The sequence below is a fragment of the Lissotriton helveticus genome, chromosome 7 (genome assembly GCF_964261635.1).
Source record: "Lissotriton helveticus chromosome 7, aLisHel1.1, whole genome shotgun sequence".
Lineage (NCBI taxonomy): Eukaryota > Metazoa > Chordata > Amphibia > Caudata > Salamandridae > Lissotriton > Lissotriton helveticus.
The window spans coordinates 134,361,280-134,386,662 of record NC_136068.1 but is presented as its reverse complement, the minus strand read 5'-3'; the positions used below and the strand labels follow the sequence as shown (position 1 = coordinate 134,386,662).

The 25,383-nt window shown below is 46.7% G+C and overlaps 1 protein-coding gene across 2 annotated transcripts in view; it reads right to left on the bottom strand.

Annotated features, from left to right (window-relative positions):
- CSNK2A1 (casein kinase 2 alpha 1) overlaps positions 1-25,383 on the bottom strand; it is a 111,090-nt gene that overhangs the window by 51,558 nt on the left and 34,149 nt on the right. Inside the window, exons 2-7 of one of the 2 annotated variants that reach the window (XM_078651725.1) lie at positions 13,990-14,180; positions 13,697-13,808; positions 11,754-11,855; positions 11,470-11,520; positions 10,974-11,033; positions 10,516-10,599 (exon numbers count right to left, since the gene is read on the bottom strand). In XM_078651725.1, coding sequence (XP_078507851.1) covers positions 10,516-10,599; positions 10,974-11,033; positions 11,470-11,520; positions 11,754-11,855; positions 13,697-13,808; positions 13,990-14,090 — 510 coding nt within the window. In that variant the 5' untranslated portion in view covers positions 14,091-14,180. The remainder of the gene's footprint in view (positions 1-10,515; positions 10,600-10,973; positions 11,034-11,469; positions 11,521-11,753; positions 11,856-13,696; positions 13,809-13,989; positions 14,181-25,383) is intronic. The other variant, XM_078651727.1, reaches the window with a different exon arrangement.

The window sequence follows — 25,383 nt, the reverse complement described above, 5'->3', positions numbered from 1 at the left end:
GCCCGGACGGGGGTTGACCGCCGCCGCGGCCCCGCCGGGCTTCCAAGATGGCGGCCGACCCTGAAGGTCTCAGCCGGGCCTGGACGAGCGCTGGAGGCCCGCCGCATGGCCCGGGTGCCGGATACTGTAAAGGTTTTCCTACACTTGAGGACATCCTTGCTGCCCTACACTCCTGGCGAGCTTCTGTGGCCGCACCCGCTGTCGCCCTGGAGGTAGATCCTCTCTTCGGGCCGTTCGGGCCCCCTAAACTGGGTGCGGCCTCGCCGTTGCTGGGTGCGGCTGGAACTATCCTGGGAAGCATGGGCCCGGCGACTGCCGCTTCAGTGGGTGTGCGGAGTTCCGATGCCCTTCATCGTCCTGTTCTATCTCCTGCGCCACTGGTCCGGGGGCCGGGTCCCGTCCGGACTGGACTCGATGATTCTTTCTGCCTCTCTTCGCCTCGAATGACCGACCCTGGCTCCTGTGCCGGCCCCGCTGGGTCGGCTTTCTTCGAACTGTCCTGGACACTGTGCCTGCGTTGTCTACGATGTTTTCTGACTTTTCCGGATCATCCGGGTTCTACTCCACGTCTCTTATCTGGACTGCCGTTTTATCTCCCTGTTCTTTGCCTTCTGTTCCTCGCGGTCTGGTTCTTAGTGAATCGGACGACTACAACTTTGGACAAACAAGGACAGGGCTGAGACGAACTTGCCTCTGTGTACGGTAGTCTTGTACTGGTTGGATGATCGGCATGTAACGGTATGACTATGTGTGACTTTGTGGTGCTCCTGGAGTGTATCCTTATATTTCTTTGACTTCCCGTGGGCTCTGCCTTTTTCAGGCGGGTGGGTGGGCGCTGCTGATCCTGTTCTATGGCCCTCTCCCGTGCGTTTTCTTTCCCTTTTTCCCTTTCCCCCCTTCCTCCTTTTTGTCTTAGTTTCCGTCTCGCCTTTGCTCTTCTATATTTCGGGTTCTATTTAGGGCGACAGGCACGCTGCTGGGGGGTAGGCCATAGCCTTCTGCAGGGGTGCAGGGTGGGCTCGCGGGGTGGGTGGGGGGGGGGGGTCTGTCACTTTGGGGGGTCTTTTTCCCCCCTTTTTTCCCCCCCTTTTTTTGTTCTATGGCTCTTACGTATTCTCTTTTTCGGGACTCTGTCTTGTCATGTGTTCCCCTGGGGTGTTTCGGATGCAGAGGCTTTCCGGTCCTATTATGATTATGACTTACTACGTGTTCCTCTCCTTGATTTCTAATGGTTGCTGGGTGCCGGTTGATGTTTTCCTGTTTCGTTCCCCGGGGGCAAGTGTTTGAGGAGGAGTCCCTTCCTTTCTCCTTTTTTCTTTCCCTCCCTTTCCATCTTGGGGGATTTCTCTCCTTTTATTGGGGTATGTGACGTATTGATTTATACGATGGGCACTTTTTACGTCTGTTTGTTAAGTCAGGTTGTAACTGTGGTGGGTGGGCGCTGGACGGCGAACGCAATTGCCTCTCCTAGTGGTGCTTTCATTGGAATTGTTTTTACCAATATGTTTAGTCCTTGTCGGATTTATCCTGTACTTTCTATGATCGCGGCTCACCATGGCCCCTCCCTTTTTGCTGGCTCATTGCCCGTCATGATCCTGTACTTCCCGTTCCCATAATAGAAAATCAACCTTCACTTATCCTGTCCATGCTGGTTGCTCTATGGCTTTCGGCCTATGTCTCCTGTGTTCGTATTGTCATATCCTGTGGGTACTTTTGTACTGCTACTTATGCTTCTGATATGTGGTGGCCAGCCCGTTGGGTTGTAGGCCCGTATTTGTGAGCACTTTCTGTACAATAAAGGTTTAAAAAAAAAAAAAAAAAAAACCTCACTGCAGTCACTTTCCGACCTCGTACTGACTGGCGAGTAAACATCCTCATAGTATGAGGCAAATGCCTCTGCAATATCTACATTGGCGGTGTGCAGAATGCGATCCTTATCCTGGACAGATGCAACCCATAAACGCTCCTTATTGCGCTTCTCGAGCCATGCAAGCAATCTGGATGCCTTATCGGCAACATCGTAGAGGCGATGTTGCACTGCTAAAGCATGTCCCCGAGCTGCACTCTCCGCTGTTCCTATTAGTTCATACTGGCGCAGGGCCAGAACGTGGCGTGGGGCCAGAGCGTGGCGCATGTCCGAGTTGCCCCGCTCTGCCACTTCCTTCTCTATCCAAAGTGCCTCTTGTTCTAGAGATTGCATAGGCCTCTGCTGTTCCTTTTTTTGGCGCCCTATAAGTGCTTGGCCCCCAATTCGTTTTGTATGCCTCCCATATTGGACGGTAGGAATCCACTGTGCTAGCGTTTTCCTGGAAGTACAGGTTCATCCCCTCATTTCATCCTTCAGCACTGGGTCCCTCAATCTCCACCGGTCTATTTTAGGGAATGCCCCCTTATTTACGCACGGCCCCTGAATTGTGACACTGGGGAGCTATCCAAGATGCCCCGAGCCTTATGTGAAGGCGCGAAAAAGCCTCCTGCCCTGTGTGAATAGATAATCTATTCTAGAGAACGAACCGTGTTGCGCCGAATAGTGTATATATATTGCTGCTGTCGGGGTTTTGCGCCCTCCAGATGTCCACCAAGCCCAGGGCCGACAGGAAGCAGAGGAGAAGCCCCTCGGCCCTCTGTCACATCGAAGCACGCGAGTGATGCAGCTCCGGATCAACACATTTTCATCTCCCACAACCAGGAGTGTGCCCACCGGCAGCCCTATAAAGATAGTACTGATCGTTGGAAATACGATTTTCTGCAGCCTCGGTGGGACATAGCACGAACAGAAGTTAACACATCGTCCCTCCCACTTCCCTGTCACAGCCACACATCTGCCCAAGCCATCTGACCAGATCTCTCCACAGTGAACAGGCAGGATACCTAACCCCATGGTGCTGGTGGTGTAACCAGAGTGGGCCGCAAGCTTGTATCCAAAGCAATCCAGCGCCTTATATTTGTTACCCTTAATGGGTCTTCCCTGGTTCATTATAACATCTGGGGTGTGCCTTTTAATATTCTGCATTACCAGGGTGCGTTTAATTTTATTCCCCAAACCATTTGCATTCCAGGTCCAGGCCTTGAGCTGCAGGGGGCCCACACTAGCCCTAGTCATGGTGTCCTGCATTCGGCCGCTTCTCGTTCCAATCCAACCCACATCCCTCCCCTCTGTGCATGTACATGGAATATCTTTTGGTTTGGAGCTGGAAACATCAAAACAAGGTAACAAAAATTAAACACTGTCCCAACCCCCCCCCCTCTCCCTGCAACCCTGCCTGGTGAGTAAAGAACCTCCCACCTCCCCAACATGCAGAGTGTCTGTCGCTCGAACTGGATAATAACTGTATTGGGGTGCGCTGCAGCCTCCAGCCACATGGTATCTTATGATACCAGTCTTCTTTATGAGTACACCTCGATGCGTATGCCTAGTCTACCATCAGCCAGTTGTCCCAGCAACATTGTCTCTGTGACTACTCCCCATTGTCTCACTTCCGTGGCAGGCTCGATATGTCACTCGCCCTGCACCCCCAATCACACTCCCCATTCTGCCAGTCTAGTACCCCAGGAGTGGTCACTTATCTGGTCTCTGCGTTGAAGTGTCGGAATCTTGGTCTTCGCCTCACTGAATTCCATTCCGCTCTTTGGAGGTGTGTTGTTGGGACTTACCTCCCTTCCGCCCAACCACTCTTCAGCAAATCGCTCGCCTGCAGACGTGAACGTCTTGCCCTCCGCAATTATTTTCAATTAGACTGGAAACATGTACTTGGTGTTTTGATCCCGCAGGGCCTGTTTTACTGCTTCGAAGGTTCGCCGCTGGCGGTGCACCTGGAGCGTGAAGTCAGGGGGAAAAAAAACGGATCGTGGCGTTTTCATGCAGATCCCCCAGTTATATCTCTATCTCTGCAGTTAAGAAGGAGCGCTATTATCGTGCGTGGGGGAGCTCCTGGTTTGGGCCCAGGGCGCGATGGGACCTCTCAATTGAGAAGAATTTAGAGAGACACTTCGGCTTCAATTTATTCAGGATCAACTTTTCCAGAAACGGGTCTTCCGATGGTCCCTCCATGCCTTCTGGCACCCCCACTACCTGAATGTTATTATGCAGGGCTCGGCATTCTTGATCACCCAGGCGAGCTAGGATGTCCATCTGGTTCTTGGTCAATTTCAGGACCTGGTCTTCCAGGCGCTTAGCCTTAGATTGTAACCCATCAATACCAGCTTCCGCCGAGGCCATATTGTCTGACATTTTACGAAAATTCTCTGAGCAGGTTGACCTCTTCCGTCACCAAGTCCAGCTTCGGCTCCAAGGTTCCTCGGAGCTCGGTTATGGCCCGAAGTATATCTTTCATTGAGGGGTCTTGTGTGATCCTCTCCTTTCTGTCCCCGAGCCGCATCCTCCCCCCCCCCCCATCCCGAAGCGCTCTCATCGGGGCCCATACCGATGGTGTATTTGTCGATTTGGTTGGATTGGCCCATGCCCACTCCTTTTGTGCGCCCCATCTGGCAGCTCCCTGATACGGTCGTTGGGCTGATGATGCCAACAGCCTCAGTCGGTCATGGTCGCTTTGGTCTGTAGAGACGTCTGACAATCGTGCCCACTCCTTCCTCGCCGGCGGACCGAGGGCTCTCCTGCGGCTCTTCTAAGAGCCCCGGTGACGACTCTCCCTAGATCAGGGCACACCCAGACCGTCCGGTGTGAGTTCCCACGTGGGTGGGGTCAATCATAAATCTCCGGGGCCCACATTGGTCCCATATGGGTCCAGCCCACTCTGTTGACAACGCTGACATTTGCACCCTCTTAAACGCCACCTGCGTGAATCAAAACCGCTCAGCACAGACCAAGGGCAGACTCACCCCCTCAGTCTCCCAATGCACCGCCAGCAAGGGTGTCTCACACGGACACCAGAGGGGCACTGGTAAGGCCGGAGGGGAGCAGGGCAAACTGAAAATGCTCCTGGTCTATCGTGAATCGCAGGTAACGCCGGTGGGCCGGCAGGACGGGAATGTGAAAATATGCGTCCTGCAAGTCCAACGCTACCATTCAGTCTCCAGGGTCGAGGGCAGCCAAAACCTGAGCCAGAGTCAACAGCTTGAACTTCTCCTTCCAGAGGAAGCGATTGACGTTCCTGAGGTCCAAGATGGGACGCAGGGCCCCTTTGTCCTTCTTGGGGACCAGAAATTAACGGGATTAACAACCATGTCCTACTTCTGTCGCAGGAACACGCTCGATGGCCCCCTTGGTCAGGAGGGCAGTGACTTCCTGTTGGAGAAGCGCAAAGTGATCCCCCGACATGCGGTGGAACGGAGGTGGCATGGCTGGGGGGCAGATTCGAAGGGGAGGGAGTAACCCCACCGAACGATTTGCAGCACCCACCTGTCCGAAGTAACAGAACGCCATTGGGGGGAGGTGATGATGAATCCTGCCACCCACTGGCGTGGGGTGCATTCCAAAGCTCAGACTAGGAAGACTTTGAGGCGGATGCAGCGGGAGCTTGGGAAAGTATAGCCCGAACCTCTACCGGGCACTGGGGCAGTGTCTGCGCCACTGTGTCCCACACAGCGTGAGTAGCGGCCCAAGAGGCATGTGGTGTTGACTGACCGTAGCCCCAAGCTGGCTGAGGAAAATAACTTCTTGCCAAACTGCTCCAGCTTTTTCGATTACTTATCCGGTGTGGCGACAGGGAACGCACTTTGGGAAGTGGAGGCCTGAATGATGAGACTTTGGAGTCGGATGATTTGTCAAAAAGGCCGGGTCCTCGTGCCGGGCGATGATGCCTGGCCACGTTCTTATTCACAGGAACCCCTGTGGCTGTTCTAGACTAGGTGCTCATCAACACTTCCGTCAAGACCTCATTAAACGGAAGCAGAGGTTCCATAGAACTTGCCGCCGGCTTAAGCACTTCAGTAAGGAGGTTCGTCTTGTGAGCGACAGTAGGCAGATCAAGGTCAAGGGCCTCAGCTGCTCTACGGAGCACCACAGTATATGTGGCGCTCTCCTCCATGACAGCGGGTGAAGACATTCATCCAGGCTCAGACGAGAGGTCAAGGCCACCTGCATCTTCCGATTCCTCTGCCCACTCATGCTCAGGCTCGCACTGCCGTGCACAGGCTGCAGTAGCTGGGGAGGCACCGGGGAATACAAGAGCTCCAACTGCGCCGGGAACGGTGACGGGAAAGGCTCAGTGTCCCAATTAGGGTCCCAAGTCGGAGCAAAATTGTCTGGGAACCCCGGCAAGGGTGGAGGTGGGACAAACTGGACCCAGTACAGTGCCGGAAACTGAGCTGCAGGGAGCCCCGGGGCCGGAGCCGCCGGCGGAGGACCGTGTGGCTTTGGAGCCACTGGCGGAGGACCTTGCGGCACCGGGGCCAGAGCCGCCGGCGGCAAAGCCAGCAGCAAGCAAGGGCCCTCAGTAGGGACCGCAGGGCCCAAAGTCACACCGGCAGGAGCCCTAGGCCTGAAAAGGCATTCTATGGCGGCAAGCAACACTTGCACCTGGGCTGGAGTAGCCGACGGACCCGGATAAAGGAGGGTAGGCCACGGGACTCAAGCTCCAACTGAGAGGCAGGGGAAGAACCCCTGGCCTTCGTCCGTGTCCGGAGACTGACGGGGGAGACGTCAGAGAGCGTAAACGCTTCTTCGACTTTCTTGTGACGTCTCTTACCTGATTCCGAGGGTGAACACTTCGACCTCGAGGAGCGATGAGAATGGCTCCGCGGTCGGTCCCTCGAGCGACCCCTGGACCTCGAACGGCGCAGAGATGACTGCCGGGCCTCCAGCAGCTTTCGGGACAGCTCCCGCAAAGCCTTCGGAGCCATCGCCAGACAGTCGGAATATGACGGAGTCTCATGGTCGTGCTCCAGACAGTAGAGACAAACGCCGTGGGGGTCGGGCACCGACATCGTGTGGCGGCAGGCACCTGCAAGATTTAAATCCAGGCATCCCTACGCAGCACCAGGTGTCAAGACTCAAGAAGTAGACAAGAGTCTCAAAAAGTTAGTCAAAAAAAGACTAGGGTACGTGCTCTAACCGGATCTGCACTTGCTGCCGCGGAAAAATAAAGAACTGACATCAACGTGCATGGGTGGCGCCTGAGTAGTCTCCGTGACGCCATCCCACCGCTTACGATGCCAGGGACAGACGCGCGGAGCCGCACGACGCCACCTAACGACGCGCAGGGGTGATGCGGATGAAAAACTTTCCAGATCCAGTCTGACGCCTGGGGATATTCCAAGGTAAGGAATCCATCACGAACGGGTCTTTCAGATATGATTAGACTGAAAACATAGGAACATACATACTGCTCCGAGGCGGTGAACTCTAACCCCCTCTTCGTTTTTTCCCAGAAACAAAAGACAACGTTCGCCAGGTAGGTGGTATACGTATATACACCTTTCAGTTGCATGCAATGTGTATTGTTATGTAGCAGGAGTTGTACCAGGAAACTATAATTATTGTAAATAATGGTTTCCCAATGGTCCTGATGAAAAGCCAAAAGAGGTACAGCTTGAAAAATGTTGACCCTTTGGGAAACTGGGTACATGCCACCCTAATTTCCTAAAGCCCCCCAGTCTTTAATCATATTGGCACGAGGTCTGAATAAATAGGTTAAACCTACTAGGCAGGTATTTTTAAGGCCCACATCCCCCCCTCCCCCCCCCCACACTCCTATTTTTTTACACCATCTCCTTTTACATTGTATAGTCTTGAAAGTATTCCATGCCACCCAGGGGTAACCCTGGAGGGTGAGGGTTTTCCGAGAAAACATTTTTTCTCCAGTGGAGGGTTACTTTCCTCAGTACTGCTGGGTTTCTGTTATGGTATTTTGAACATGCAGTTTATGGCAACTAGAACATTTTAAAAGATGTAAAATAATGAGGCAAGAAAAACATTTGCTTTGATAACCTGTTCAACAAACAAGCCAACGTGTGACTGCTGAAGGGGAAGACATATCTTTGAGGAGGAGTAACGTCCAAATAAATGCTTGGGTTTTCAGGTTTTTTTGTCGTGAATTATGGTGGATTTTCAGTGTTGTCAAAAGTTGAAAAAAGGTATTTCAGTGTTTTTAACAGCACCAAAAAAACAGTGCTGCAATTTATCCAATAGGCATTTCTTTACTCTTTGTCAATACTTCCTTCCTGCATCTCACTTATCTCTATGCTTACCATAATTTTTCTCTTACATGTAACTTATTTCCTACACCCTTGTCCCTCTACTTTTCCAGCACTCAAACTTGTCTTCCCAGTAGGGCAATCCCACATAAATCTCTAGGATGTGCTGGCAGATATGCAAGATTTGACTGCAGTAGATCAAATGTTGTGGGCACTCAATACACTATCCTGCGCTGACTGACCAAATAAATAATCTCTACTTTAGACAGCAGGTCTATCACAAAGGAATTAAAATGCATATTGGGGCTATCTGACCTTGGGTGACAGAACTGATTTGAAGTTAAAAAAAGAAGAGGAGGCAGTTCAGAAAATCTCACGATTTGCGGGAGTCCTTGGTGGTTTCCCTAGGTGGGTCACACCATGAATGTCAGACTAGTGCTCCATGGGAGGTGAATCGGAAGTTTAGTATAAGCAACTAGGCAAGGCCGATTAACATTCTGAATAGTTTATTTTATTGTTTATTTTACACTGTTGGGCCAGGCGTATGGAATTTTGCATTTGACGGTCAGCACAAGAAAAGCTAAGCATTTCTGTGAGCATGTTTACTTGAAAGCAGTGTAGAGCCTGCCATGCAACTGGATCAAACAGGAGAAGTTGCAATGGCTCTCCCTATTTCCCCCAACATCCCATCTCTGCTCCTGAAATGATTAGGACGTCAGGAGTATAGAGACGGTACCAGCCATCATCTGCAACGGACAGTCCCTGACATTTGTAGACCATTAGGATGCAAGACTAAGATAAGAACAAGAGGGTTGGATGCAGTGCTTCACTGGTAGACATTGATTTTAGGGGCATCCATAAGTACAGTGATTTTTCTTGCCACAATCCTGATTACTTAGCTTTCAGGAAGAGAAGCTCTGGAACGCTCTCTGTAAAGGATGATAGAGACTCGCCTGGGTGGTCAGCTGCAAGACTGCTGACCTCCACAGAGAACAGATCTAACCCAGACAGTCTGCCATGCTCCTAAAATGGCAGGGACGGGTGGTGGAACTATGTCTTTGGGGCCCCTAGTACATGGAGAACTGCAACAAAAGCATTTTAGGTGTCTTAAAATAGGAATCGAGTGGCCACAAAGAGGAGACTCTTCTTTAACACCATAGGTCACCAAAACAGTATAAATGCTGCAAAAGTCGCTGCTTCAGATTCATCTATAAAACGAATATTCAACCAAGGTGGAGTTTTACCACTAATTCAGCGCCGGGAAACCCTTACGGGTAGCTGTCGCGCTATATAAACTTAATAAATAAAAAAATAAAAAATAAATAGGTATAACTAAAAACTGGAAACCCCATATTTTTCAGCCTTCATTTGCATCTGACTTCCATAAAAACAATGAGTAGGAAGTACACAAGAGGAGAAATCAATCCTCGGATATTCAATGTACTCTGTAACAAAGCAACAAATTACAAGGCAGAAAAAAATAATTTTGGGGGGCCAAAAGTCGGTTCATTGAGCTTAAAGCAGCGAGGGAAGATACAGAGTTTGAACAGAATGGCTTCGTTCAAAGGCTGTCTTCACTGGGCCAATCTATTTTTTTGTAAAGCCTACTGGGAATTACAAGACAGCGATTGTTTCTTTAGAAAGACAAAATGACCCCCCCCCCTCCCCTGGTCCTAATTGATTTTATAGAAGAAAAGCAGATTGTTACGTTTAATCTGCAGTGACCATGAAAATCCCTGAAAGCTCTACAAGGAGTCAACACAATGATTTTTCCCCATACTGAGAATTTTTTTTGAGACCAAGCATACATAAGATTGGCGAAAAATGTAAAAAAAAAAAAACACGAAAAGCACACAATGTGGTGGGCCTTAAATACTGGCATTAACAAAAAAGTAAACATGCACAGGAAAGTAAACTGGATTATCTGTGGACCAACGAAAAAAATGGGCCTAAACATAACAGCAACTCAAAAACAATAGCAAGTAATTTAAAAAATGCCTTGCCACTCTCCGCAATTTGGTATTGTGTATGCAAACAAAACGTAAGAGTAAGCCATGAAACAGATTCTTCCCCCTCACTACTCCATACACCCAAGACAAACTAAGCCTTCTGTTCAGCCCTCTTACACTGCTGCTCCAGGGAGCAGCAAAAGAACCCGGCGGAAGGAGCATAATTTGAGTGGGCTGTGTCTTCCATACAATGGGTCATGGCGATCAGAACTACACAAATCACAAAATCGAGCTCTGTAAATTATTTGTGGTATCACCAACTGCCTCATAACCAAAAAGGCTGTGCTGTAAGCGTTTTAAGGGAGCCCAAAGCGCTGCCCCCCTTAGTTAATGTTTAAAAAGCCATCATAATGAGAAACTAGCCAGACTTAAAACCCTGCCAGAATCAGACTCCATCCCAGTACTTGCTTACCTTTCTGTGTTCATGATCAATCATGACATTGTGAGGTTTGACGTCTCTGTGCATGATCCCCATGCTATGACAATAATCTAGAGCCTACAGAAAGCAGAGGAAATGCAAGTTAAAACAGGTGTAAATATCAAAGCAACACCCATTTACTTAAGACAGCACGCGTCATCACTGTACAGACAGTTATACTTCTGCGAAACAGCACACAATAATAAATAGAAAAGACTGCCATCATGTGATTTCCAGCAATGTGAATAATACCCCATGGAGAACTTCAACTGCCACACAGATAAAAGGGGTAGAATGTCACCCATAACAGAGTCCTGGAAGGGTACACCCCAGAGTCCACAGGGCAGCAACACAAAGATGACAATCACAAACCACATCACTAAGTAACTTTGCAATACACTATATGGCAGAAAGTATGTCCAACATAAAAAAGTAGGCTAAGCCACACCTACCTTAAGAATCTCGTACATGTAGAAGCGGATGTCATAGTCCGTTAAAGTCTGATACAGCTGCTGTTGGAGGGAAACGTGACACTTCAGTGAGCAGTAAAAGTACTTTTCACTTTACAGTTCCCCCCTGCTAGGACTCTACAGATTTTAGATCCTGGGCCCTAGCCACTAAAATGTACTAAGCAGAGTTAACTCAGTTTATAGACGAGGGCGGAAACGCAATTACAGCAGAGAGTTTGAGAATAAAGCTTCCAATGTCTACTACTGTTAACTGCTTTGTGTTCATCGCAGTAGACGCATGATCTCAAAACTGGAAGCGCAAGCAGATTGCAAACTGGCAGCTGCTTGTCCAAGTGTACCTTCCGAAAAGTGCACTTCATCTAATTAAATGGCCTGGTGGACTCAGAGCTGCCACCATCATTAATCCCACAAATTGCCCGAGCACCTCTAAAAAAGAACATTTAGCAGAAGGAAGCATTACTGCACCACCACACTATACCTTAAAGTCTGTGTTGTTTACGTGTTCGAAGACGAGGGCTGGAGTCCGGGACTGAAAGATGAAAAGGAAGGTCAGTCTTTTCAAAGGCCCCGTTTCTACAGCTAAAAGAAGCTTGCGTTTGGTCACAGAACAGGCCAGACCTCCTTCTGAAACAAAGCCCCTCACTAAAACACATTCCACCCACCTCCAAAGCATGTCTGAAAACACCCACGATATTAAACATGCCTTTATATCCAAGACAAAGCAAACTGCTCTCCTCTGCACATCACTCTCGACAGACTTACCACTGGGTCTTTAACTATATCTGCCAGCGTTATGATGTTGGGTCCACCTCTGAGGTTTTCTAGAATTTTTATTTCACGCTTTATTTTCTTCTTTTTTACTGGCTGTAAATAAAGAAAGGTTACAGAAGTAATTAAAGTGTTTACGCCATCATCAGACAGTGGGGTGACTGTTGCATGTGTTTCGTCATAAGTGTGTCAACAGCTTATTCCATTCAGGTGAGCCAGGAGTCGATGAGAGTATGGCATTAGCTGCCAAATCCTGCTAGATGCATGCACAGCAAAAAAAAAAAAAAAAACACTAAAAAGGCATGTTCCCTGAATCGGCATGTCCTCAATACTGCACTTGGTGCATAAAAGCCTTCCTTTCAAGGACACTGGCAAGTACAAGGCAGATGCGATTTACGTTCGTGGTTATCATGTGTGTGCCAGACAGCAATATCTTGACTGCCACTCAAAGGTCAGGACTCATGATATGGATTATGGCAGAAAGCAGGCCTTCCAGAGCCTCCAGGGATGCCTCATCACACAGGCAGTGTCTTTACGAGGAACTGGTCAATTTAGACATCAGAACAAGTCAGCCTCAACAAATGCTACACTCACCCACCTCATCTACACTAAATGTCCTCGTTTACTGAGACAATACTAGGATTTCAACATACTGTTCACACAATGACTTATTCTTCCGAAATAGACACCGCAAACATTTGAATGTGTGGGGTTTCTATTAGTTTGTCTGACCCACGGGGCAGCGGGCACTGCTCACCTAAACAAATAACCAAAGGCCTCAAACAGTGCAGTTTCTAACAGATGGGAATCTCTCCCTTCATCCATGGCACACCTGCCTACTGTACTCATTTTTTCACACTTTCACCATTATTACATTTGTGATACAATCTATTCCCCGGTAGACTGATTCTGCAGAGGCCATAAAATGAATAGACATGGTTGGTGTCTGAACTCCACCGCCATATTTGACCTCTTCTGGACAATGAAAGACGGGATCACAGCTGCATAAGCCTTCAGGGCTTCCAGTACAGGGGCACTGTAGAAACAATCCAAAAAGCACCCTTATCTATAGGAATTAACGTCTGCCAAGGACAAAAATGAATACCCTGTCCTAGAAAGGATTTCTCCAGAGATGGTTTCCTATTCTGGTTCTTTCTTGAGAGGGCTGATGGCACCCTTTGCTCAGTGTTTGGTTTCTCTGAATGGGAAACTAGACCGGTGGCTTAGGAGCATGGCCGGTATTTGGGGAGGGGGGAATCTACCAATATTGTGCAAACACCAACATGAGCGCTAGAAATAGGTCTTCCTTTGGCAGATCTACAACCTATATTTGGCAACCTCCACCACAGAGGAATAGAAGCAAGCTGTATGTCTGGGAAGAATGTCCACATAACCTTTCAGTAATGGGGGAGAGGCACCTGAACCATCCAAAAATAGCACAACACATTAAAGAAGTTTCACTTGCAATCAAGCTATTTTATTTTACGTATTATAGGCTAACGGGAGGATGAGCCACAGATGTAGCATAGGGAGATGAAGGACCAGACTGACAAGCATTCCCAGGTCACTATCTTAAATACTCTCACCACAATTCTTACTCTAGCCACAAACTTGAGCCCTTCAGAGATGGTAAACGACTGAACTTACCACACGAGTGTTGGCAACACTGAAACGTCTAAATTCAGGATTTGTGCACAGCGTCGTCTCTCTAAGAGAATCGGTATCAGAAAATTGACAGTTCAAGTCATATCCCCCCCATTCCTTTTGTAGGATGTGAAAACTGGGTCTGAGGAACAATGAACACTTCTATTAAGTAAGCACCCATGCACTCCATACTGCAAGTGCAGAAAAGCATGCAAAGCATCATTTCTCCTGAAAGATTACTTTGAATTTAGGCGTGCAAGTAATGAGCCATACCTCCCAGAATCCTCATTTACCTTTAGAATTTTAACAACTACTTTCTCATTGTTCGTAATGTTGATGGCTTCAAAAACTTCACTGTACTTGCCACGACCCAATTTGCGCACCAGCTGGTAGTCATCCTGGTTACTGAGAGGAGACAAAGTAGATCAGCATCCTGAAAACCATACCTGGAGTTCCTTCCAATCCCACCATTACCACAACATCAACAGAACGTAAAGAGGACTGGCTGCCTAGTATCCTCCCCTCTCAACATTCAAACTTTCTTCCCCGGCAAAACAAGACATGCACCGGACATCCTGCTGCTTACCCCCATTCTACCACGTGCGACTCATAGTCCCAGTACTCTCGAGGGCGGTGCGTGTTCACCTCTGTGTAAACCCGGGCGCGGCTTGGCACGGGAGCAGACATGTTGGAGTGGCTGATCTGTTGGCAGGGATGGATGCCAGGTCACAGCTCCGGTGCAGGGTGAAGGCAGCAGCTGGGACACACACTTTCCAACTGAAAGGGAATCATAACACAAAACATCAATAGATCAAGAGCCGATCATGAAGTATCTATATGTACAAAGCAAATGGCAGAAGTGTTCCCTCTATACTCAACTGGGAGCCTCAATACCCCCCCCCCTCAAAAAAGAAAAACTTTCGATCTGCCATGGAATGTCACACGAAATCCCTGTTGACCTGCACATTAAAGAAAAACATATTTTATTCACATCAAATTTACTTTGGGACTGCTGTAAGCAAGCAACAAAAAAGAAATTATAATTGGGGTTCTAATTCTAAAAGTGCTGCAGAGCATCATAAAGAGAAAGGGTTTGAACCAGTGTGCAGCGATAGATGGCATGTCGAAAGACGATGAATAAATTGTTGGTTAAAGCAGAAGAGAAGGAATAGCCTGTGTATCGCAGGCAAGAGTAGGAAAACTAAATAGTTCCTCGTCTAGCTATGGATTGAGTTCTCAAAATACATATCTTAGTTAAGTATTTAGTACTTTGAAAATTGCATGTTAGTACCCCAAAACGTCTCTTATGATCTACCAAGCCACATAGAACTAGTATTAGTGATTTCTAATTACCATAGCTGCCAGGCAAGATCTAATGGCTTTCCCACTTTATCTTGCCAAAAAGACACCACTTGTTTTGAACAGCGGTCACACAATAACAAATGTCTTGCCCTGCGATTTGCAAAGTTTTAATACAATGAGGAATTAAAGCATCCTAAGGAGTGAAAGTGAAGGTGTTCACACATTTATAAAATCTTTCCTCTTCTTTTGTGCTAGCATCTGCATGCCAACTAACAGGTCTCTTCCCTTACACGCATAATATGGTATGAGTCTGAACTTTTCAACTTCCATTCACTAGTACCTAAACCATCTCATACCAACACTGCAAAGTGCTCAAAGAGGAGGCTCTCCTTACAGCCAGATGAGGTCAAGAAATGCCAATTACCTTTTTTTTTTTTTTCAAAAACCTTTATTGAAAAATTGCAAGACAGGTTACATAATTGCACCAAATTGAAGCACCATATACTTGTATACAATAGATGACAAGGTTGACTCAGTATATAAAAGAGCAAATGGCGACGGCATGGCACATATTCCGTCAGGCATAACAGGATAGAAAAAACATTAAGTGATGGGAGGCACCAGAGCAGTGGAGAGAGGAACAGGCCCAAGTGAAGGGAGCAGGGAGAGGGGGAGTGCTGATCACGGTCCAGCACCGGCGGCAGCCGCGGGCAGTGCCGGCGGGGAGCGTGGGAGAGGGCCGGGGCTCGGGGGGCCCATATGTCACGTGGGCGTGAGGACTGGTAGGCATAAGGTCCCAGAATTGTGACAATAAGGTCTGGCAGCGCGAGGCGCCCTCGAGCCATTGAGCGAACTTGGGTGCAGGTTTGCGACCCCAGCACATGGAAACCCTACGACGCGCGCAAGTACATGTAAATGTAATTTGATACTTGTATAGCGCACTACTCGCCCGCAAGGGTCTCAAGGCGCTTGTACGAATACCACTGTGGACCCATCCTGGCTTTCCCTGTGAGGTGTCCACTCCTGGGCACCCCCAAGGTGGAGGCCAGGCTTCCTTAGCGTTGTGGGGGCCGTTGTGGAGATTAAGCAAGCTATTGCCCAGAGTTGCAGAGTGGGACTCCATGATTGGAATAGGCACCGAGGCGAGAATTATCAGGTCCGTGGAATTTTTGAGCCCAAGACCCGCCGAGGCGGGAAATTGAACCCTGGTCCCGGGCTAGACCTCTGCATCAGGGTCTGCCGCTCTTACCATTGAGCCACACTTCTCCAGGACCAGCAGCATGGCAATCAAGCGACGGGAAGCGTCTGGGCAGAATTTAACAAAGCCCAAGAGGCAGAGCGGGGGGATCAGGCTGAACCAGAGAGGAGGTGATCTCTGAAATAGCAGTGCAGACCTAACGCCAATAGTCAGAGACCTTGGGGCATAGCCAGGCGAGGTGGGAGAAGTCTGCCTCAGGAGCGGAGCAGCGCAGGCATATGTCAGTGTGGATGAGCCCCAACTTATGCAATTGAACGGGAGTGCGGTAAAGCCTATGCAAGTATTTAAAATGGATAAGGCGCAGGCGATAGTTGGGGGACAAACGCTTAGTCTGGTTACAGCAATATAGCCAGTCAGCTTGGAAAATGTCAATACCAAGGTCCGCTCCATATGCGCACAATCAGTCTAAATAGAGGTAGCCGCCAGCAAGAGGCCGTAGAGCCTGGTCACCAACTTCCAAGGAGAAGAGGACGAATACAGGAAATCAAGAAAAGCAATCGAGGGAGAGGGCTGGGGTAACGAGGGATACAGCTCCCTGCAGATCGCCCAAAGCGGATAGAAAGTAAACTGTCCATGGGGCTGGAGTCGTCTGCGAGCGAAAAGAAAGTATTCCCGGGATAGAGATCTGCTAGCGTGTTCAAACCCTAAACAAGAGGCATGTTTAACGATACCAGAGGGTTGAAGAGCAGGCTCAATGAGGGTTCTTGTCTCCCAAGCAGGAAGATATTAGACATGTTTCAGAAACGGGTAGACTGGTATTCAGTGTTTTATACTAACACACATGGCTGAGAAGAGGGATAATGGCTGTCCTGGGAACACTCCTGAAGCTAAAGTTCGCCTTACTGTTCAGGGTAACTTGTAGTAATGCTGCAGGTGTTCACGCAATTCCACACTTTGAGAAGCCTGCACCATGCAGAACTCCACTCTATGCTTAAGCAGTCAGTTGTTTGTGCTGATAAATTTAAACCCAAGGGTGTCTTAGTAGCCCTAGGAAGCAGCCACGCTAATTATCCCTCCAGAGAGACAGAAGCTCCGAAGGATTCAATCTTCAATTCCCAGAAGGGGACACACCCTACTTTCGTCCCCTGAGACGGGAAAATAGACTATCTTCCGAGCAGAGATGCACACTAAGACTATTCCACCAGAAAAATGGAGGTATAGTGTTCAATAAAGAAAGAGCCGTCACACAGGTCCCTTGGGAGCAAATTAAATCTTTACAGCTACAAGCCGACTAGGTGAATTATGTTCATGGAGACATGTCACTCATTCACTTTGCAGGTGCAGTCCGGTACTTTGAAACTTGTGCAAAGAAAAAAAAAATGAAAAGATACGCCTCAACCCAAACAACCTTGGACCTTAAACTGCTGTCTAGCAACCAGACCTTTCCTCTCCTAGCAGAACACTGCAGGTTGACACATTCACAAACTAGAATGTTTAGCAGTGTGTTGTATTTCAGTTATCGCTGCTTAACTGAAAAAATATATAATAACCTATCAGGAGCACAGGTGGCATTGACATTGAGCAAGCTAAAGAGAGAGAATCGTGTCGGCAATCAGAGGGTTATGCACTAGACGTCGGATCGATTCAAAATCGCGTAACTGGCCTCATCTGACCAGGCACCTTTGTGAACAGGAGCTATGCTGCCAAAAAGCACAACTCACCGCATACAAGTACAACCATATACTATTTGTAATTTCATTACATACAGAAACCAGGACTGAAGTAGAGCACAAGGTACAGTGCTGGGGCAGATGCAAACAACATTACCAAGTCAAAGTATTTGGATATTTCTGTATGAATTGGTTTTGGTGCGTTTAACCTAGAATGTTGGCCCAGGGCACAGGACAGCCTGGTACACCAGATAAAGGACACCAAGAACATAAAAAATGATACTTTATTAATGTTTATGCCATGTACCTACCACAAAGCAGTCTGTTTACCTCGCACAGTTATTATCAAACAACCCCACTGCCTGAAATTACTTTAATCAGTAGCCTAACGTCAAGGATCAAACAAGGGAAAGTAGGTTACCCCATACCCCTACGGCATAACTGTGCAAAAAAGGAGGAACGTTCATAAATATACCCCATCACAATTATTTTGGTGTAATTACCCAGAATTGTATTATACAAGTCAATAATATACTAAGATATCAAAATTGTATGAATATTATAATAAATACAGTGACAGATAATAAACAGTCACACACACTCTTAAAGTCCAGGCGTAAGCAAGAACAGATCAAATGCACTGTACAACCAACTCAGCCATTCAATCCATTTAGAACCGCACTCGTTTACTAACTCATCACACTGCAAGACAAGACCATAACCCAGTTGGCACAATGACCTCCATGAAGGATGGTCCAACATATAGTACAATTGAATTCATACAGGGACTATTCATGTTACTTATTGTTGGCAATTTCAACAGTTTAACAATTTCTTTCCCACAGATGGTTGATGCATATTTTTGCATCTTTTATACAGACACAACTACAGCAAAAGTAATAACTATTGTAGAAAGGTTGTGCCGAACAGCTGGGAACATGCGCCGACGCGCGTTTCGGTGAAAGACCACGGGAACAGGCCACACCTTCAGGGCGCTATATGTTTCAGATGCAAAAAGCAGCAAACACCTGGGGAACCTGGACAGGCCCAAACTCGAAGATTCCAGAGCAAAAGGACCTCGTCTGGCTAAAGGAACTACTGAGAATAGGGCTGACCTCAATGGATGAATACGGAGGGCCAAATAAATAGCACTGTAAGAAAATAGGAGCGAAACGTAAATCCAGTCAAGGTATATGAAGAGATTGTAATCACTATGGCCGTGAAATATGGCAGCAAAAATGGTACTGAGTAACTGGTATCCAACACACTCTGGTGCAAAGGGCGTCTCAAAGATTCGGGTCCCTGGATCGCCAGAGTTCCAGCCAGAATGGATACAGGGCACCTCGCACAGTTAACCAACAAGATGTGGTATCCAGTAATGATATGTATTACTTTTGGAAGTGTTATCCTAACATGTGGAAATGCAGAGATGTTTCAGCTTGTGTTAGGTTGTGTGATTCCATGGGTCAGTTGTTGCTGGACCTGGAGGCCACATGACCTATGGATGGGATGTTTTTTAATAAAGAACCTACTAAATCTAAACCAGGATTACTTACTGGCGATGAGTGGAAAGGATAGCATTTCAACATCAATCAAACCCAGGATTTTCCCTCATTTATTTTCATCCAAGCAACAATTTTTTCTAAGTTAAGTTACTTTCAAGCAATTGTTGTTGTTCTTTGATCTCTATTGCTCTTGGATTCTACTTACTCTAGGAGTTCTTGGTATAATTCTCATTTTTTTTCTAGTAAGGACTGTGCAGTGGATGTGTCACTTTTCTCACAGTCTGCGATGGGCTGCATTGCATTGTGGAACTTAGTGCGGGCGGTCTCTGTGCTGGGGCTATTTTGTACTGAGTGGGGAAGAATTGTGTCATTTTACACTGAAATCAAGGAGAACAACTACCCTACAAAGGAGCTAGTGTAACGATGCATTACCTGCATTTACCGGTAGGCTCAACTTTTGAATTTCTCTGGATTAAAAAAATGGAGCCACTCACCAGTAAATGAAGAATCTTCTGAGTGCTTGACGTTTTGGTATCCTGAAGTAGAGCATCCTCTTCTGATTTTCCTGTGGCCGACTTCCTTCAGAAAGGGATGTCTTTGGTTTTCCCAGGCATTGTCAGAACAATCCCTACGGTCCTTAAGGAGGCAAAGCACATTTGGCAGCCATTGTGCTTCAGGATATTTATGGTTCTGCCTATTCCTCGCACCGCGATAGGCACTCCAATCTTTTCTGAGGTACACGCTTCTGCATCACATAGGCGATAGGCACGCCACTTCTGCTTTTTTATTCGTGGCTGTTTCTTGCAATGGCGATAGGCACGTCATGAAGTTTAGTGACTGCCTGGTTGGTTGTTTACTCAGGCCGGTTTCTTACACTGATTTGTCACGATACAGGCACGCCTTGAATTTCAGCACGCAATAGCTGCACCTGAATTCAATTTCTGCCTGCTTGTGGAAGACGGTCTTCTACTGGTGTTATACAACTGTTGTGAGTACTAGTGGCACAGCGCTTGTCCAATTGTGCCTCGTGCCAAATGAAGCATTCCGCTTCATTCATTTTGCCTGTTGTCGTCGGCGATGCACACGCCTTCTAAAGGGGTGTGATCGCTCATAGGTTTCTGAGCTCTGTATATTGCCTGTGGGATATTTCTGAGACTGTCCTCCACAGCACTACAGCAATAGGCACACCTTTCATGCTCTAGTAAATCATAGAGCAGTGATTTGGCTATGTTACGTGTACTTTTACAGCTCTTTATGTCCGTCGCAAGTGTGTTTTGGTTGGCTTATCATGCATAATGTTATTGCTCTGCCATTTTTTCTCTCTGCCCCTGGTGAACCACCTGTTATATGGTCCAAATGGAAGAAGACATTTCTGCATTATACCAGAGTTTGTGGGGCAAATCTTTCATGCGAGAGGAAAACGTCTCTTTTGTTACACTGTTTGGGGTGTGTGGAGCAGTAAATCTTTGAAAAACTAGAGATTAACACTACCGTCCCAAAGTTAGCACAATTCCTTGAGAGTCACCATTTCGGAATGAGTTGCAAGGGAGTATGTGATGTTTTAAGGAAGTTAGCTTCCACCTGCAAGTTTGGGGCTGTATTAGAACAGAGCAGTTTATGCTCCGGTGTCTCAGTGAAAAGATTAGATGTGAACTGTGGGTGAAGGATAATCCTCCGTTACTTGAGGTTATCAGCATTGCCAAATGCAGATACCATACTCTAGCCTGTGTGGAGGAGCTTGATGAGAGTAAGAAAGTTGCTGTGAGAAAAGTAGATGTGAAGGACGAGGGGAAAAGCGAGGAGGCAAGTAAAAATAAAACCTCACAGCCTCAAAGGAAAATCGTGTTATTGGTTTGTCAATCCAGGAAATGTTGCTTCATTTAAGAAATGTCCTGCACAGAATGTCATATGTAAGACCTGAACAAAAAAAAAGCAACCATTTTGCGAAGTGCTGATCACCCAAAAATGTAACTCAAGGCGCTGTACAGTTAGAAGATGGCTGTATTTTGTCTGTGCATAGCAACGAAGGAGTGAAGTACCCTAAGGAATGGGTTATGAATGAGGATTTGGACAATGAGACTGATTCAGGTTCATGACTGACAATATCAAATGAGTTGTTTGATAAAGAGCTCAGTGGTAAGACCAAGCTGGAAGATCCTGATGCTGTTCCTGAAGCTTACGTGGATAGACCTTTGATTTTAGAAGATCATTTTGAGTCTGACCTTATGTTCAGTCCAAAGACTATCCATGGAAAGATGTAAATCCTGGGAAAGGGAATAGTATTTTGAGTTGGCTGCATCAGAGACCTATAGGCTTATACCTGTTCCGAATTCTCCCACTCCTGTCATGATCAGGGAGAATTATATTAAGGCGCTTCTATTGTGCTCAGTGCAGGAACTCAAAATTTGGCAAGGAGATGATACAACAAAATTCTGTGATGAGTTTACTGAGGTTTTTAGTGAGGCTGCAAGAGTACACGATAATTCCTATCTTCATGAGGGAAGTAGGTGAGATTGAGAGTTTGTGTGGCTAACTCATTATTGAACCGGTTGAGAGCTCTGAATAGGTTGCACCCACTGTGGTAGCTGCAAACATTCAGGTGACATTAGGTCGTGTGTGGACCGGAGAGCTCTCATCAGGTGTGTAATAAATTACCATTTTCCTCTCCCCAACATCAGAGAGATGGTCTCTTTGCCTCCTGGTGCCAAACACTCTCCTACTTTAGTTTTGACTGCGGCATACCCCCAGAATAAGCTGCATTTAGACTCCAAAGACCACCTTTATAACACTGGATGGGACTTACGGCTTTGCGTGCATGCCACTTGGCTTAGTACCAGCTGCTTCTGTTTTTCAGCGTGTAATGTACAGTCTCTTCTGGAGTGTGCAAGTTGTCAAATGCTTTCAAGATGACATTCTGACTTATGGGGATACCAAGGAAACACATGATGGATGGGTCAGGAAGTGTTCGGTATCTTGAGGAAGAGTGGATTGAGACTCAAGTGGAGTAAATGTGCATTTGGAAGGATGGACATTTAATATTTGGGCTAAAATAGTGAGTCTGCATAGTCCAGAGAAAAAAGAGGCGCTGTTAACGTTCTTGGGCATGGTGGAATTTTATGCACATTTATTGCCTAATTTGGCTTCCACAACATTGAATATGAGAAAATTACTAAAGAAAGGGGTGGAGTTTGTCTGGAAAGAAAAGTGTGAGAAGGGGTTCAAAAGGAATCCAAAGGGAACTTGGGAATACAGATAATCAGTTGTTTTGGTCCTTTCAAGGAGTGCTTCATAATGACTGACGCAAGAATCAAAAGTCTTGGTCCTGTTTTAATGCAAAGAGAAAAAGGAGGTGGTGAGCTCAGACCCATTGCACACAATTACAAGTCATTTCATGGGATGGAAGAGAAGTACTTCACAACTGAAAGGGAAGCTATCTATTGGTGTCTATTGGTCAGTTAAGAAAAGTGTGTGGGGTGGCAATTTAGCATTTGTACGGATCACAACCAGTTGGTAGAAGGTCTCACCAAGAAGGGTCTTGACATGATTTCCATGCACAATTGCAAAATGGAGGTCGCCAGGAGTTTTGTTTCAATGTATGCTATGTTCCCAAACCGCGGAACAAAATTGCTGATTGTCTCTGAAGAACTCAGTTCTGTAGTTGAGGAGAGCGAACAGGGGGGAGATGAGCAAGTGCCAGTATTCAGAATTATCGAAGGATGTGTATCGCAGGAGGAGTGGTTTGTGCTGTTGCTGGTGGTCTGTTTTGCAACAGGCACGTGATGCTATGAGCAATGGCTGTAAGTAAGAGATGAGGAATATCCCCATGCTGGAAAGGTTCTGGAAGATAAAGGATGAACTTTCATCTGCAGGTTGCATTCTACCTGCTTTGAGGCCTGTGGTGCCAGCAGTATTGAGGGACAAATTATGAGTTTGGGACATGAAGGGCATCAAGGAATGAACAAAACCAAGGCGAGAGTGCATCTTAACTACTGGTAGGCAGGAATGAATTTGATGATAGAGCGTTTGGTAAGAGAATGTCCAGACTGTAAAAGTCGCGATAAAGCATATAAAGTCAGGAATCCCCACCCCCATGAAGTGCAGACATCTTCCATCCAAGCCATGGGATGTGGTGGCGGTGAATATTGTAGGACCATTGCACTTTAAAGGGGCTTCAAATTATTTGATTGCCCAACGAGAGAACTGATCAACAAGAGCAGAGATAGGTATTGTCAGCAGTATTGAGACTAAGAGGATTACCTATTTCCTGAGTGAGATTTTCAACTGTGAAGGTTTGTCCAATGCTACACTGACGGACAATCCTCAAGTTCAATTTGTGTAGCTTGAAACGGAGGATTTTTTAGACATGAAAAGGTATTAAGCACATGAAGTTTTTCGCTATATCATCCCAAAGGCAATGGTACAGTTGAGAAGTTTAATAGAGCAATTAAAGAATGTATCCAATAGGAAGTAAGTTCAGGAAGGAATGTGCAGGAAGGGCTAAAGATGGGTTCACACCACATCTAACAACGGGAGTAGTTCACTTTGAATTATTTAGGGGAAAGAAGACCAATATTGATTTGTGCCCTGGGTGGTTACGTTGAGTAATTGGGAATCAGTGAGGGGTGGCAGTGAAAAAGAAAGGAAGTGTGTGGAATATCGCAAGTTGTATTACAACATTTGGAAAGGAGTGAAGAAATTGGACATGTCACTGGGTGATCTGGTATTGATATAGAAACCAGTATCCTCAGAAGGTGGGTCCAAATGTATGGGTCCCCAGAGAATTGTCAAATATTTCTGCAATGCTGTTAAGGTGGAGGACAAAAGAATCTGGAACCTTAATAGAGTTGTGAGTAAATGATCAAGTGTGAATTGTAAATGTTCTACATTGGGTCGACTGCAATGATGTAGGGCTTTATTATCTTTTTTGGTTAGTTGGGGCAGGTTACTGTTTAAGTGTAGGTTTTGTTTCTCTTTTGTACTTCTATATTGCAATCGTTTATTTTTCGCTTGTCTTTATTTGTAAAGGAAGGAGGTGTGTGGTATTTAGTAATGATATGTATTACTTCTGGAAGTGTTATCCTCACATGAGGGAATGTAGAGATAAATCGGCCGCTAGCGAAAGTACGCTTCGGTACCAAATGGCACGCCGGAGACAAGATAAGGCACTGGACACAGCAGCTGCGTGGGAGGCACTAGTGCAGGCCTTGCGCGACTATGCGTTGCAAGACGACGAGAAAGAGCTTGACGCTAACGTGGAAACTCCCCAAGGTACATCAGGCTAACTACACATCACACACTTAGACACTTAGACACTTATTAGTTCCTGATAACGTCCATAGCTGTAGACTAGATGAGCTTGCATGCGTAGGTGGTGGGGTTTTGGGGGGTGGGGGGTGGGGCAGTTGGGGTAGTTTAGGGGTTGAAGGGGGGGGACAAAGAAAAGCGGACGCGAGTACTTTTTGCAAACTAGTAACAGCTCTGCATGGCACTTTTGCTCCTAGCATTTTCCTAATTAACGCCGCCCGACCCCAGGGATGTGGGCTTAATGGCTGTGTACGGAACTGAACAGAGGATGGCGCATAGCCGCTACCAGAAATGACATTTCTGCATGGAAGAATTGTGTGTATTGTAAGTCTGCAATAAAAATTCTTTAAAAAAAAAAAAAAGAGGGAATGTAGAGATGTTCCAGCTTGTGATGTCAGGTTATGCGATTCTATGGGGTCATTTGCTGCTGGACCTGGAAGTTACATGAACCATGGATGGGATGCTCTCTAATAAAAAAAAAAACTTCTAAATCTACGCCAGGATTACTTCATTATTACACCAGGTCTTTCAGGGAAAGTTGGAAAAAAAACAGCAGACCCTGAGTGCAGGAGTACGTGGAAACTTAAAACTAAGGACATAGAATTTCTATTTAGCTATCTTACTTTAAGCAGATAATAACGAAAAACTTAACCTGTCCACTCTTAAGCCAGGAACTGGACGAGAAAGTACATAGCACTTTAGGGTGAAAGGAAGACAATGTGCATTTGCAGATCAGAATGCACACAGATGCCACACCAACACATTCTGTTTTTTATGCCAAGTGGAAAAGAGGTATCTTAATTTTTCTCTTTGCTCAATGGCCCGTTGGGTTCGTCTGACCCAACCACTGCATTCTTCAACCACTCTTTTTCAGGTATTGACTTGAAACTTTTGTCTATCACGTCTTGGCTAAACCCAGCAGAGTATAGATCTCTAACTTAATGCTACGGGATGTATCTTTCTTTCTCCACTCGAGTGCTTGTTCTGAACTACAAACTACT